Source organism: Nicotiana tabacum, chromosome 3 (genome assembly GCF_000715075.1).
Source record: "Nicotiana tabacum cultivar K326 chromosome 3, ASM71507v2, whole genome shotgun sequence".
NCBI lineage: Eukaryota > Viridiplantae > Streptophyta > Magnoliopsida > Solanales > Solanaceae > Nicotiana > Nicotiana tabacum.
This window is the reverse complement of record NC_134082.1, coordinates 198384350-198398610: the sequence shown is the minus strand read 5'-3', so window position 1 is coordinate 198398610 and position 14261 is coordinate 198384350. Positions and strand designations below refer to the sequence as shown.

General features: G+C 37.0%; 1 protein-coding gene across 1 annotated transcript; it reads left to right on the top strand.

Annotated features, from left to right (window-relative positions):
* The first annotated feature begins 4691 nt into the window (after positions 1-4691).
* On the top strand, positions 4692-7179 carry LOC107822374 (light-induced protein, chloroplastic). The gene is made up of 3 exons (XM_016648908.2): positions 4692-5264; positions 6436-6631; positions 6727-7179. Exons 1-3 carry the CDS (start codon positions 4810-4812, stop codon positions 7039-7041), a joined length of 966 nt encoding a protein of 321 aa, XP_016504394.2. The 5' UTR covers positions 4692-4809; the 3' UTR covers positions 7042-7179.
* Positions 7180-14261: the final 7082 nt, after the last annotated feature.

The following is a 14261-nucleotide window of genomic DNA, read 5'->3' as shown; positions in this document are numbered from 1 at the left end:
TTTTTTTTTTTTGATAAATCAAACTAGAAGACAAATTTTGTTTTTATTCTTTTTTTTTTAGAAAAATTCCGGCTGAGGTTTTGACACTACTTGGACATTATTTTTCCAAAAATAAGTAATTATCTCCCTACGTTGCTATTTTTTCCTTTTTAGAAACCGGTCAGCATGCGGAACCGAAGCAAATAAATGCGCAAAACAAATAGGATGCAGCAGGATGGTCTTTTCATTCCAGGTCGCCTGTCCTAGACGGACCCAACCCCTGTGTTGAGTCCCCTAAGTCAAATGCAACATGATGCGAATAAGCGTTCCTATTAGGGATCCGGCATGAAGTTTCGTTATACTAGGTTTATAACCTGGGTATTTGTTCTAGATCGTGTACCCGAGCGGACAACTCGAGTCAAGGAGGGGGCTACGTACCGGGGACCCGCGAGATCGTCCGGCTTTGTAACTTGTCCGACCTCTTTCTTATTTCAGGTATCGACACTAACAGAATAGGGAGTCTCGACCAGCAAGCTTCTCCCCAGAGGTAAGAAGAGAAAGGTTTCGGCACAGTTTATATACAGTTCAGATAATATCAAAGCGGTAAAAGACAACATTTAGCACGTTATGCAAAAACATGTAATAAAGATCAGATAATAAAGCCAAATATAACAATTATTCTAAGCTCGAATTCTTGAACCCTGAACCAGTGGTTCTGGGAACAATTTCCCCAGCAGAGTCGCCAGAGCTGTCACACCTCCTTTTCGCGCGCCCCGCCCCGAAGGGTAAAATGCGCGAGGGGAGTTTTTTCAATTTAAGTGACAATATTCGAAACGGGATTATTTATTTAATTCAGAGTCGCCACTTGGGAAAGGTTTGGTTTTTGGTGTCCCAAGTCACCGGTTTATCTTGAATCCCAAATCGGGAAATTTTCGACTTTTCCAAATGAAGTCTGCGAACCAGAAATTCTAAGTAAGAAATTCTGTTGACCCGAGGGAATGTGTTACGCACCCTCGAATCCCGTGGTTCTAGCACGGTCGCTTAAATTATTATAATGGCTAAATATCTGATTTCAATATATGTTATGACTTACGTGCTTTTATTAAGTTTAAACTGCTTTTACAATTATCATTTATTTTTTATAGAATTGCAACGTCATGAAAATGCATCTCGAACCACGTCACAATCAATGCACCCGTGGTTATTAATACATTTCGACTCCGTTGAGATTTGGATCTGGGTCACATCAATGTGCACCCGAGTTTAAGAATGTAATCTAATTAAGTCGTGCCTAAAGCAACTAGCGTGTTGTTATTTTAGGAAGGCCGCAAAATTCGCTAAACGGCCTGTCCCGAATTCTAAGCATTTTAATGTATACATTTAGAGGGCCCCGCAGCTGGTGCATTTCGTTTGTTGAGGCTCGTCTCATTTTTATTTAAAAGGATAAACCTACAGTGACTACATTTCTATTGTGTTCGTCTCTAATAAAATGAAAGAAGGAGGAAAGCGTGATAATTACATGCTTGACCAACTTCGGATTCTTATTTGATTATCTGATTAGTTGTTTATGAGGCATGAATTGTTTTGTGCCTTATTTCATGGATGAACATGTTGTTAAATTGCTAGAGGAAATTAATATACAAGATTAATAAAACTGCTAAAAAGCCTATGTTAAATGTTCTTCAAATCCGAATTTGAAACTCACTTATTTAAACCAGGTCAGTAGAATTAACTTATCGGAAACTGTTACTAATAGGGTTTGAACGTGATCATGTGAACTGCCTAAAAAGATCCAATAAAACTACATTATATCTGGCAATATTAAGGCATTCTGCTCTATACATGCAGAATATAGCCGAAAAATTATCTAATTACCTGTGTGCCAAAACACTCATGCATTCCTTATCATACAACCCACTAAACAACTGAAATCACAATTTGAAACAAACTAAGCTGCAAATAAGTACAAGGCTATCTAATGTGTTTCTTTATTGAATTACAAACTAAACAAGTTACACAAATCTAATAACATTCGTAAAAACTGTAACTGCAGCAACGAATGATTAAACTCCCGCATATCTTTTATTTCATGCTTTCATTGTTACATCAGATGTAAAGTTCTAGTATGTACCTGGATGTTGGATACAACAGAAGAAGCAAGGGGGTCAGTTAGAGCAATAGAAGTAATACCAAACAGCAGCAGTGGCAGCAAGTAACAAATAGAACAAATCCCAGTGCAAGAGACAGCTAGAGCCGATGGAAAATGGCAGAATGACAGCAATAACCAGTAGTATAGAAACAGAGATCCAGACAATCCAATTCCAAGAGAAACAACCAATACGAACCAACCAATAAACTTAGCTGATACTTGAAAGAAAACAGAACTGATTGAACAGTTTGAACAAACTGAGAATCGAACAAACAGCAGGAAGAAAACAGTTTCTGATTTTTGTATGTTTTTCTCTCTCGTATGTGTGTCTGTATAAGCCTCTCTGTGATATCCCTCTCACTATCTCTTTTCTTTTCAAAATCCAGTGCCAATTTTCAGTCTTGAAATCTATTTGAGTTATCAAAAAAAAGAATTCTTTTTTCAGTGTTCTGTCTTTCAAACCTCAGTTCTCAAAATGTTCCCCCCTTTTCTAATGGAAGTTTTTTTCTCTTATAAGCCTAACATCAGGCCATTTAAACAGCCTGTTAATCAATCAGAAAACCCCTCCCATGTGCTGTTTTTTCTCTTTTCAGTTTCCACTCAAACATTTAAGTATATCCCCTCCCATGATATTCCCTGACAAACAATATCTGGATGGGGCTTATTATTTCTAAATTAAAAACAGGGCATGGGCAGCAGGGGTGTGTTCTGACAGCACCTGTTGACAGCTTATTTTAATCCTAAAAGGCCCCTAAATGCACATGCTGTGCAGAAGTGCACATGACCACAATTCAGATTTGCAAATAAACAAAACAAATCCTTTTGATTCAAATTAACAACTATAAGTAGCTAAAACTCAATTCCTAATTGATTCAAACAATGCTTAACAGAAGCAGATCAATTTTTATTGTTCAAATAGCTGAAACTAATTGACGACATATGTCGACTCGACTATACTAATCATAACACGTACAATCGAAACCATGATCAGACATCTAACAGTATCGAACCCATGATTCGAATTGTAATGACTAAGCAGAAACTGTACCGGGGAATCAGTTAATTAGTCAAGTTCAAAGTTCAATTGATTGCACAGCACATACACATCTACACATTATCAAGAAAGGAATTGACCGAATACAGAGGTTCGGGCAAGGTGAACAACAGCAGTTCAAAACACAAATTAAACAAACATTTGGCTATACGAACAGACCTTTAATCAACGCATGAACTAAATAAAGAAAAACGAATCTTACCTTAAACCCTCGAAAAATCAGAAAGCCTTAGCTCGGACTCGAATAGACCTTTCTTGGGGTTGAACGGACTTTAATCGAAGTGCTTCTCAAATGAGAAACACTTCGATTAAGGTCCATTAGACCCTAATCACTTGGCTCAAACAGACATAAGTCAGTCACGAGGAAACCTAGGTGGTAGATTTGGGATCTGGGTTCCCATGGTTAGATTCGGACCAAACCAAACATGGTTTGGTCACGAGGGAGGTCCGGGGACTATCTGGTATGAAACTGGGGTACATCGGTGTAAGTTGAGGTTCTGCTCGAGTCTTCAAATGAAGATTCGAGCAACTAGGATCTGATTCGAGGGAAAAGGATAACGGATCTATGCTCAGGGTAATGAGGCGGATCTATGGTGTCAAGGAGGGGGTCACCGGCGTCCATGCCGCCGGGATTAATGGTGAAGGGAAAGGGGGCGGCTAGGGTTTCAAGGGGTCTGTGGTGAGGACGATGGAAGGTAGGGGGTGTTCGGATGGGGCATGGGGTATGATGGTAGGCTTATATAGTTAGTGGGTGAATAGATCCTGGCCGTCGGATGAGACAAGATGAAGGGCCAGGATCCTTCAGCTAATGGGAAACGGTATCGTTTCAAGTGCAAAGGGTCGGGGTCGGTCCGGGGTTGAACGGGTCGGGTTTGTTCGTGGGTATGGGGAATGTGATCCTGGCCGTTGATCGATCTGAGATCAACGGCCCAGATCAGACCAGATCAATACGGCGTCGTTTGGACCCCCCCTGAGGTCAGCTGGTCTGGACCGGGTAGATATGGGGTTTTGGGTTGGGTTGTTTGGACTTGTTTGTTTAAAAATTGGACTGGCCCAAGTCCGAAACTCTTTCTTCCTTTTTTTTTCTTTTTAATTTTCTTAAATTAATTTGCCAAATAATACCATATAAAACATTGAACAACAATTATCACACAATTAACATTTAATTATACTAAACACTTAATGACAAAATACAATGAAGGATGCACACATTTTATTTTTCTTTTAATAAACGGATTACGGTTCACACGACATATATACATATATTTTTTTATTTTTGTTTGAATAAAATAACCACGGGCAAAATCACAAATAACTAGCAAAAATGCCACGTAAAAATCCAGAAAATGTACAGCAAGACCAATTGCTATTATTTTGTTTCTTTTGGAGTGAATGTCGCGTAAAACAAAAATCACGTGCTCACATATATCTCAATTAATTTTACACCGGCTGAGAAAGTGTAAAACAAAATAAAATTATTTAAGGAGGGCAGATACGTCTCTTCACAACAGCGTAACCAAAGGCCCGAGACTCATAAACCGCATCATACAGTAGCTAAAGTAACACTCTTCCATCGACCTTCCCCTGTTTTCATCACTCATTTGTTCTCTCAATTTTCCTCAAAATAATGGCTTCCATCTCTTCTCTAAATCAAATTCCTTGCAAAACTCTGCAAATTACATCCCAATATTCAAAACCCACCTCAAAAATCTCAACTTTTCCCATCACCTCCACAAATTTCCCATCAATTTCAGTCAAAGAATTCACAAACCCAAAACCAAAATTCACAGCACAAGCCAAGAACTACGACAAGGACGACGAGTGGGGTCCAGAAGTGGAGCAAATAAAGCCAAGTGGAGGAGGAGTAGCGGTAGCAGAGGAAGAACCACCAAAGGAGCCGAGCGAAATCGAATTGCTGAAGAAACAGTTGGTTGATTCATTTTATGGAACCAATAGGGGTTTGAGTGCTAGCAGTGAAACTCGTGCTGAGATCGTGGAACTCATCACTAAGCTTGAATCCATGAACCCAACTCCTGCTCCTACCGAGGCGTTGCCTCTTCTCAATGGCAAATGGATTCTTGCGTAAGTTCCTGTTTTCACCTGCACCATGAAAAATATACTTTTTTTTCCATTTATTTATGTGGTCCATATTGCTATGTGTGAAATGAACAAAAATAATTTCTCAAACTACAATATTGTCAGAAAGAAATGAATTAATATTCCGAATTTATACCAAAAATTAATTTCTTTTTTCTTTGTTAAGCTGGAATCTGTAATTCTTTTGGGAAAACGGAGAATAACTTTTTTATCAACTTTTGTTGATTTTATGAAAAATTCTCGCTTAATTGAAGGGGTAGTTTAAGGCTGATGAATCTTTTGGATGAATTACTTTAGTAGTAAGAATTGACTCACATGACTAACTGTTTCACTAGCTTGCAATTTTTTTTAGTTATTACATGTTGTGTATGTTGATTATTGTGCTCTAAGCAATCGGATTCTTTTGTTAAATAAAAACTATCATAGTTCATTTATTCAGCAATCGAATTTGAGTTAACATTCCTGCCTATCTGGAACACAGAGGTAAGATAATAAAAGGTTTTGGTACCTTGAAAACTAGAAGTATCCGGAGCCTCAGAGAAACAGTCAAGTTGTCTCTGCGTGACCTACAGGTCATGGGTTCGAGCCATGGAATTAGTCATTGATGCTTGCATCAGGATAGACTGCCTACATACACCCCCTCGGGGTGCGGCCCTTCACCGGTCCCTGCTGAACGCGGGATGCTTTGTGCACCGGAAAACTAGAAGTATCCCTAATACATATCAGGATTTTAGTGAAATCCCTTCACTGCCGTGTTCGACAAAGGTTACTTAGAAGTTTTTGATTTATGGGTGCTAAATACCACGGCTAAATATACCTATTAAAGATATTACTGCAACCATATATGTTGCCATGACCATACATCAAATCAAACATACATCCACCCCTAATTTTAGAGTGTTTTTGAGATGTAGCAAAGTTGAAGGAGATTATAATAGTTTGATGTGAAGAGACTAATTTTCTTTGAGAATCACTTTCTAAGGGTGGATCTTTTCACCACCGTCACTGCTGGCTTGTTGATTTGTAGCTAATCATTATCTTTTGATGAACATTCTTTAGTGCACTAAGAATGTTAAATGTTCTTTCTTCATTGTAAATGTAATATACTCGCGCTTGTTGGCATGAACACTTGGAATTGTATACCGGAAAACTACAGGTACACATCTTTTTCTGGTCTGTTCCCCTTGTTGTCAAGGGGCACACTGCCTCTGGTTCGCGTCGAGGAGATTTCCCAGACCATCGATTCTGAGACTTTTGCTGTTCAAAACTGTGTCGTCTTTGCTGGACCTTTAGCTACAACTTCCATTACTACCAACGCCAAATTCGAAGTCAAAAGTCCTAAGCGTGTCCAGGTCATTATCTTCTTCCACATTTTTTTAGTCTAGTCATCATCCCTCATACTTGATCATCATTTTGGTCTCATGTTATACTGTGTTTCGTGGTTCAGATTAAATTTGATGAAGGCATAATTGGAACACCCCAGTTGACGGATTCTATTGAGCTGCCTGAGAACGTCGAATTCTTGGGACAAAAAATTGATCTAAGCCCTTTCAAAGGCTTGATTAATTCAGTCCAAGACACAGCTTTTTCAGTAGCCAAGTCTATTTCCAGTCAACCACCAATTAAGTTTCCTATTTCCAACAGCAATGCACAATCTTGGCTGCTGACAACATACCTGGATGATGAGCTTAGGATTTCCAGAGGAGATGGAGGCAGTGTATTTGTGTTGATCAAGGAAGGCAGTCCCCTCTTGAAGCCTTAAAAAGACATTTTCTTGAAGTTGTGTATGATGCTAGCTAGTATAGAAGAGCAAAATATAGAAAGGAAAAAATAAAAGATGATGTAAACTAAAAATATGTATTTACATTGAAAGATAAATCTATAGATCTGCTTGACCTCATGATTTGTAACTATTGAGGTTTCCTGGTGTATCAAATATTGGAAATATATGGCTTGAAAGAATTAGCATATGAACTACGCTGGAATTCAATCAACTTTGGAAGCCTTTTTATGGCGATTTACTTTGAGTGAACCATTAAAATAGTTGATTGAATTCCAAAGTTGGTTTGGGGCCTTAAAGGATTATATAGCCTGTTTGGCCAAGCTTTTTTTGGGCCACAAGTACTTATTTGGGTCAAAAGTATTTTTTTTCCTAAAATTGAGGTGTTTGGCCAAGCTTTTAGAAGGAAAAAAGTGTTTTTTAGAAGAAGCAGAAAAAAGTAGTTTCTCTTCAAGAACACTCTTTTGAGAAAAATATACTTAGAAGCAGTTTTTAAAAGCTTGGTCAAATTCTAATTACTGCTAAAAATTGTTTTTCAAATTAATTAGCCAAACATAAGCTGTTTCTCACCAAAAACACTTTTATGAAAGACACTTTTGAGAAAAACACTTCTTAAAATAAGCGGATTTTAGAAGTTTTGCAAAATATGCTATTAGTATAGTGGTAAGAGTGTACTTGTAAGAATGTAACACGTTATGTGAGAGTTAAGACATAGGAGTTTAAATTCTGTCACAAACAAAATGTTGATATTTTAATAGAAAGAATAAAATGTGGGAAGCTTATATTAGCATTTTTTTTTGGTAACTCTTATATTAGCATGTTGTTGTTGTTGTTGTTGTTGTTGTTGTTGTTGTTGTTATATTAGCATGTTGGAAGACTTAAGTTGAAGCGAGTAGAATTTGTTCGGGAGAGATGTTTCCAATCTTTTCAATGCATGGTTAATTTTTTTTTATTAAGTATTGACCTTAGAAGAACCTTAGAAGTGGAGTTGAAAAACATATATTATTATGCTTGAAAAAGTTAATATCGTTTGTGAGAACCACATCATAGTATTTAAATTTTAAAAATTGATTAAGCAAAAACGAATCGCTTCGGGATGTCCCATGGGAAATTAATAAAAATATAGCTTAATTAACAAAAATGTGAATTTTTATCAAGTAAGTGCAATCTATATCTATATATATATTAAAGTAAGAAAGTTACCATATATAATTGACATTATGGTTAAGCCAAGTGACAAGCTAATAAATATCAATAGTATATGGTAACTTTATTCTATATTTGACTATTTTAGTTAAATACAAATATAATATAATATAATATCTTCAAGTCAGATTACTAACGACTTGTCGAATACTGAATTTTCGCTTGTTACTCAAAATCCGGATGGTAGGATTTGTATATAATTTGATGATAAGTCTACTATTTATAATAGACATTCGTTTTCTAATCATAGACTTCTACCTGCTATTCAACATATTTCTCCTGTTGAACCAGTCTACGGTCCAGCTCGCAATCGTGCAGCCTCTTTACACACTATTACTAGTAAAGTTAGTAATAAGCCTGTCGAAAGGGTTGAAAGGGTTAAAGTTAACCCTTAAACCGCACGGCCATCCAGATCTAGCTGTTTCAGTACTCTTTGAAGGTTGGCGGTAGTCCGCGCGACCAGTAAAGATTCGAAATATACGAGAATTTTATTATAGTTTTAATGACTGTATGGAAGGATCTATCTTTTTACCCAAGCAAGGGGCCTGTCTAGGTCCGATATATACTCTTATTGAGCCCATGTGTCTAGCAGTTCTAACTGTAAAAGGGATAGCCCTTTTGACAACTTCAGCGGGCTTTAATGTCACAGCTGGCTAGACGTAGCCACTAAGGCAAAGCCAATAAGAGTAGTACCAGAGTCGACTGTACCACAATCTTGGAACCAAGTCAAGAAACTATATTAAAATTCCTTTATATTTTGAAAGAGTCTGGATTCTTCATGGTTAATATGCAAGAGAAATTAGTTTTTCAACATAGATATGAATCCGTTTAGCCGGACATAGTCACGGCTGGGGAGAGAAACTAAGTATATAAAATACTATATAATAAAATAAAATAAATACCTTTAAGGCCGAGAAGAAGGCCCTGAAGATGAACTGAACTTCAAAACTTTTATTAATCCTCAACTGATTTACAAAACTAATAAGCTAAAAGCTTTACAAGAAGGAGACAGTTTAGAGAGAGAGATTAGAGAGAGAGGGGGTTCTCACGACCTGCCTCTTCAAATGAAGAGGTGTTCTATTTAAAGAAGGAAAAAAAACATAAAGAATCTTTAAATAGTAGATTGGGTCCCACATCTGGGTCCCTATACAGTTTTTCTACTATTGGGAATAGCGTATCTAGGTCCCTTATACAGTGTTTCTACTATTGGGAACAATGTATCTACTGTTGTGTGGGGTCTTCGGCGGCTTTAGTCAAAGTCTTCTTTTGTCTAAATCGTTCATTTGTTGGAGGAAATTTTCCACCTTTTCTCTCTCTTTGTCAGATAATATTATTTCTGGCTGCATCGGCTGTGAATCTTCTTCTGCGATATCATCGCCACTTGTTTCACTGTGCATTGATGTGTCTGATCTTTCACATTGATTCAAAGTTTGAAGTAAATTTCTTTTTACTTCTTCCAGATATTTATTTACTAATTCGGTTTTATCTCCGTCTTGAACAGAGATTCTTCGAGCAATATGTTTGACGGAGCTGTCATCAAATATTTTCTTCTGTGGAGTGGACGAGTATACTTGGATTTGTGTTTTAATATAATCCAATAATTCTTGTCCATATAACATTTTTGTTTTGGGATCATTATTCATCAATTTGTCCCAAAAATTGTTGTAAAATACCCTATATAAGCAAGGGATTTGTTCCTCCGTAAAACCTAATTCAGGAGTCCATTTATGAATCCATGGGATAGAGAATTCAATAAAGAAACAAATTTGATCAATTTTTTCTAGGCAACAGATATGATCTGCATGATATAACTCGGTTAGGAATGGTGAAATTTTTGCCTATTCTTTGTATAACTTAAGGAATGGTTCAGGCAGGATTTTCGTTGTGGGACCGTGGTATGACCACCAATTTAAGAACCAGTTGGGGATAAGTCCTGTAAATATTTTTGCACATACTTTAATAAACCAAGTATGTTTATGCCTCTCATTGTTATAATAAAGCACTCTATCAAATGCTTGGATATAATCCCAATAAGTAAAATTCATGGGTGATTTATTAAGGCTTATTTGCCTTTCTTTCATTGTTGAAATCCCCCATTCTTCAACAGATATAATCTGTTTGATAATGATTTTTGAGAAGTTATAAATGTTCTCATTTGTGTTATAACCCGAAAAGTGCTGGAATTCTGCACTACCTGTACTGATTAGAATAGTCTCATAATAAGTGCGGGTTTTATATGATTCACCCGGGTAGTATAATCCACTAATCAGATATCTCTGGAATATCTTCCATGGTTCATCTTTTCGCTGAATCTCAGAGTTTTCTATGAGAAATATTATTTCTTTCTTTGGTAATTTTTCGTAAGACTTAATATCATCGTTGTCTTCTTCTCTAGCGATTGAAGCAAATGTATTACTTTGCTTTTTGGAAGCCAAATATGCCTGTAGATGACCATATAATGGATCATCTTCTAGAATATCATCCAGATGTATAGACGGACCTGATAAAGAATCTCCTTTATGAAAAATCTTTGAGTTTATTAAACTCCTTTTTCCTGCTTGTATCACTGGAGAATTTGATGAGGATCCGTATGACGATCCTTGAGAATATGATCTACTTAGGGGAAGATCTTCCCCTACCTCTGCCTCTGGTGGCCCATGAAGGGTCCATTCTGCACAAATAACAAGTCAATTTAGAAGTAATAATCCAGCATATCATCCCTAATAATTTTAGTATAGGTATGAATTCCTAACAATTTCATCATGATTATGATTTTCAATCAGGTTATCAACGATATCTTCAATTATCAAATCAATTATGAGACTTTGTAGATCTCAATTTAATCTAACCACTTTCAGGATAGTAATTGTAGACAACGGATTTTTGACCCTCCCCGAGAATTTTCACATTTTAGCGTGAATATGTGAAATTGGGTCTAATATAGCCATTTTAACTATTTTACTTTATTTCGTTGCAAAAAGAAAAAAATCACAAAAATACATATATAAATTTTAGTTTATGTATTTCTCATAAACTTGAAAAAATACAAAAATTGTACTTTATTTTGGTACTTTATATAAATTCGAAAATTACAAAAAATATAATTCTATTAATGTTTTGTAGTCATTTTAATTTGGAAAAAATGCAAAAATATTACTTTATATTTTATCTTTATATAAAAAACGAAAATTACAAAAAATAGTTTTATTAATATTTTGTAGCTATTTTAAATCTTGAAAAATATTTTAAAAAGATATAGTTTTGTTTAAATATTAGTCTTATTTTTGGTAGTTATTTTGCTTACATAGGACTAGTTAAGCAACGTCGTGTTCTTATTCTCGGGTCCGGGCAAAAGAATAATATTTGGGTTTTAACTTACCCGCTTTTAGGCTTAATTTTTGGACCTAGCCCATAATAATCCGAGTCCACCACGCGTGGGGAACACGGACGGAACACCGTACACGGGGAACCCCACCACGCGTGGGGCTCATTTTTCTTGGCAAGGGTATCAAATACACGGGCAAAACACATTTGGCAGGGGGGGATTTTTTGGAAATTTTTGGAGAGGGGAACGAACTACTGTACATCTTCTTCCTTAGAAAAACCCTAGCTCACGTCCAAAACCCACCATCCTCCCACCAGCAAACACTACCACCAAACCATCCCGTCTCCTCCCAAACTCCGTCGCAACCAACTCCCTCCATCCCGTCCAACTTCTCCATCGACCACTGCCCAAACGACCATACTTCATCGTCGTCGTCGCTATCCCCGACCCGGTCCGCCCCATTAACCCAAATACCCAACACCCTTCTTCATTTTTCAAAACACAAAACAAAAACAAAAAAACAAAACAAAACAAAAACCCTAAAAACCTAAAACTAACCCATCCGCCCCTTCCCTATCTTCTTCTTCCCCAAACTTAAAAACTCCTCCAAAGCTCCAAGAAAGCATCCATGGCAGCCTTTACCCCCAACACACACACACACACGTTGTCCAGCCCGTTCCCAGTGCGTCGTCGCTTCTGCTTCACTCCATATCCTTCACGCACACAACCAGTCGCCGCTGGTTTGTCTTCCCCGGCAACGAGGTTGAAGCTCGACACCCATGGTTGCTGCCGCCTTAGCTTCGACCTCCATCCATGGCTGCCGTAGTTGCTTCTTCTGCTTTCAGCTTCATCGTCCAAACGGACCCAACGAACTGGCTGCCTCACCTTCATCTTCTTCGTCGTCCGCTTCAAGCTCGACACCCTCTTGCTGTCACTGCCCCGACGTCGTCACTGTTCCATCACCTTCTTCCACCGTTACACCCATTCACTTCCATGGCCAAGCTCATCGTCGACTAGCTGCTCATGTTGCTGCGTCCTTCTCCTTCGACGTCCTTAAGCCGAACAGACCCATCGAGCTGCTGCTACTGCTTCATCTTCCTCACGCAAGCACCAAACACACCCCCAGCTGTTTCTGCCTTCCGCTTCATCGTCCAGTTTGGTACTGCGTCATCGACGTGTTCGTCGTCGTTTGGTTGAGCTTTGGTCGAGGGTCGCCGAAACAGTCTGTATGTATGATTGTTCAATTCGGTTAGTAGATTTTTTAGTTTTATTTTGTCCGCATTTTGTTTTGATATTTTCGAATCTAAAATCGACAAATGTTTGTTTTGTTCATGTCTATGGTTAGATATTTGATTTTTGGTTTTGTTCATGTTCATATGTTTTGTTAAATTAATTTTTCAGATTTCAAATGAAGGATTAATTATTTGTTTTTCATGTTTGTATTATTGTTTAAGTGAATATTTGTTAGTTTAATGTTTGTTAGATTCGAATTGAAATTTAATTAATTATTTATTCAATTTGTTTCATTGTTATGTATTTTCCAGAAATTATTAATGTTGTTTGAGTCATGTGAATCTGTCATGTTTGTTGCTAAAAATAGATTTAATTTATGTTCATCTTTGTTTGAAGTCCATGTTTTAAATCCAGTGATTTAATGTGAGTTTATGTTTGTCTTTGATTTGTTAATTTAGTTTGAATCATGTATTTTGTTGTTTGTATTGTTGTGTTCTTGCTCATACATTCATGGTCTAAATTAACCAGGATTGGTTCCCGATATGGTTAATTCATTCCATTAATTTTGAGTTGTGTTGTTCATCGTGTTCATATAATTGTTGTTGAAGATTGTTGACAAATTGGTCGTCTTGACTATATTTTGGTCAAGTTATGATTAATTGAGTATTTAGAGCTGATGGGGGTAATTTGGTAAATTGCATTGCATTCGGGGGTGGATTGGTAATTGCAATAAGGTCGGAGGGGTAGTTTGGTAATTGAACATTATTTTGATTCTTTATGTTAAGCATGGGGGACAAATATAATAGGATGAGGTTTTTGATGTACTTGTTTAATATAATGGGGGACAAGACAAAACATAATGGGGAGGAATCTTGTACTTGTTTAATATAGGCATGGGGGACATATTGTAATGGGTTGGGAATGTGGTATTTATTTAATGTAGGAATTGGGGGCAAAATTTAAAATAAAGAAGACATTTAATAGTGGGCCAAAGCATGCCATTGGGGGAATAATTTTGGGGTTGGGAATGGAAGACTTGTCTTGCTATATATAGAGTCATTCTTGACTTGAAAGAGGGAGGATTTTTTGAGAGAGTTTTTAGGACATTTTGAGAGAAAAAGGAAAACATTTTTAGAGAACATTTTTATTGAGAGATTATTATTGAGAGACTTTGACACTTGAGGTTGAACACAAAACAGATTTCTACACTTGAGAGCGGGAGACTCGAAACATTTTGAGAGTAAAAGAGAAATGCAATTTGAACTTTCACTCGAATAATTTCTGTTTTCTTTTCTTCGAGTGTTATTCAAAAATCCGAAGCTACTACATCTCGTATCTTTTCTCTCTTCTGCTTTGACTGCGATTGTACTTTTTCACTACTGAGTTTTCAATCTGTTACTGGGGTTATTCTACTGGTTGTTACTGGTTTTGTGGTGTT

Excerpts from the sequence above, each read along its gene's own strand:
- LOC107822374 (XM_016648908.2), top strand. The coding sequence starts at position 4,810 with ATGGCTTCCATCTCTTCTCTAAATCAAATTCCTTGCAAAACTCTGCAA. Across the intron at positions 5,265-6,435 it reads AATGGCAAATGGATTCTTGC|GTACACATCTTTTTCTGGTC; the intron begins GTAAGTTCCTGT and ends GGAAAACTACAG. Across the intron at positions 6,632-6,726 it reads AAAGTCCTAAGCGTGTCCAG|ATTAAATTTGATGAAGGCAT; the intron begins GTCATTATCTTC and ends TTCGTGGTTCAG.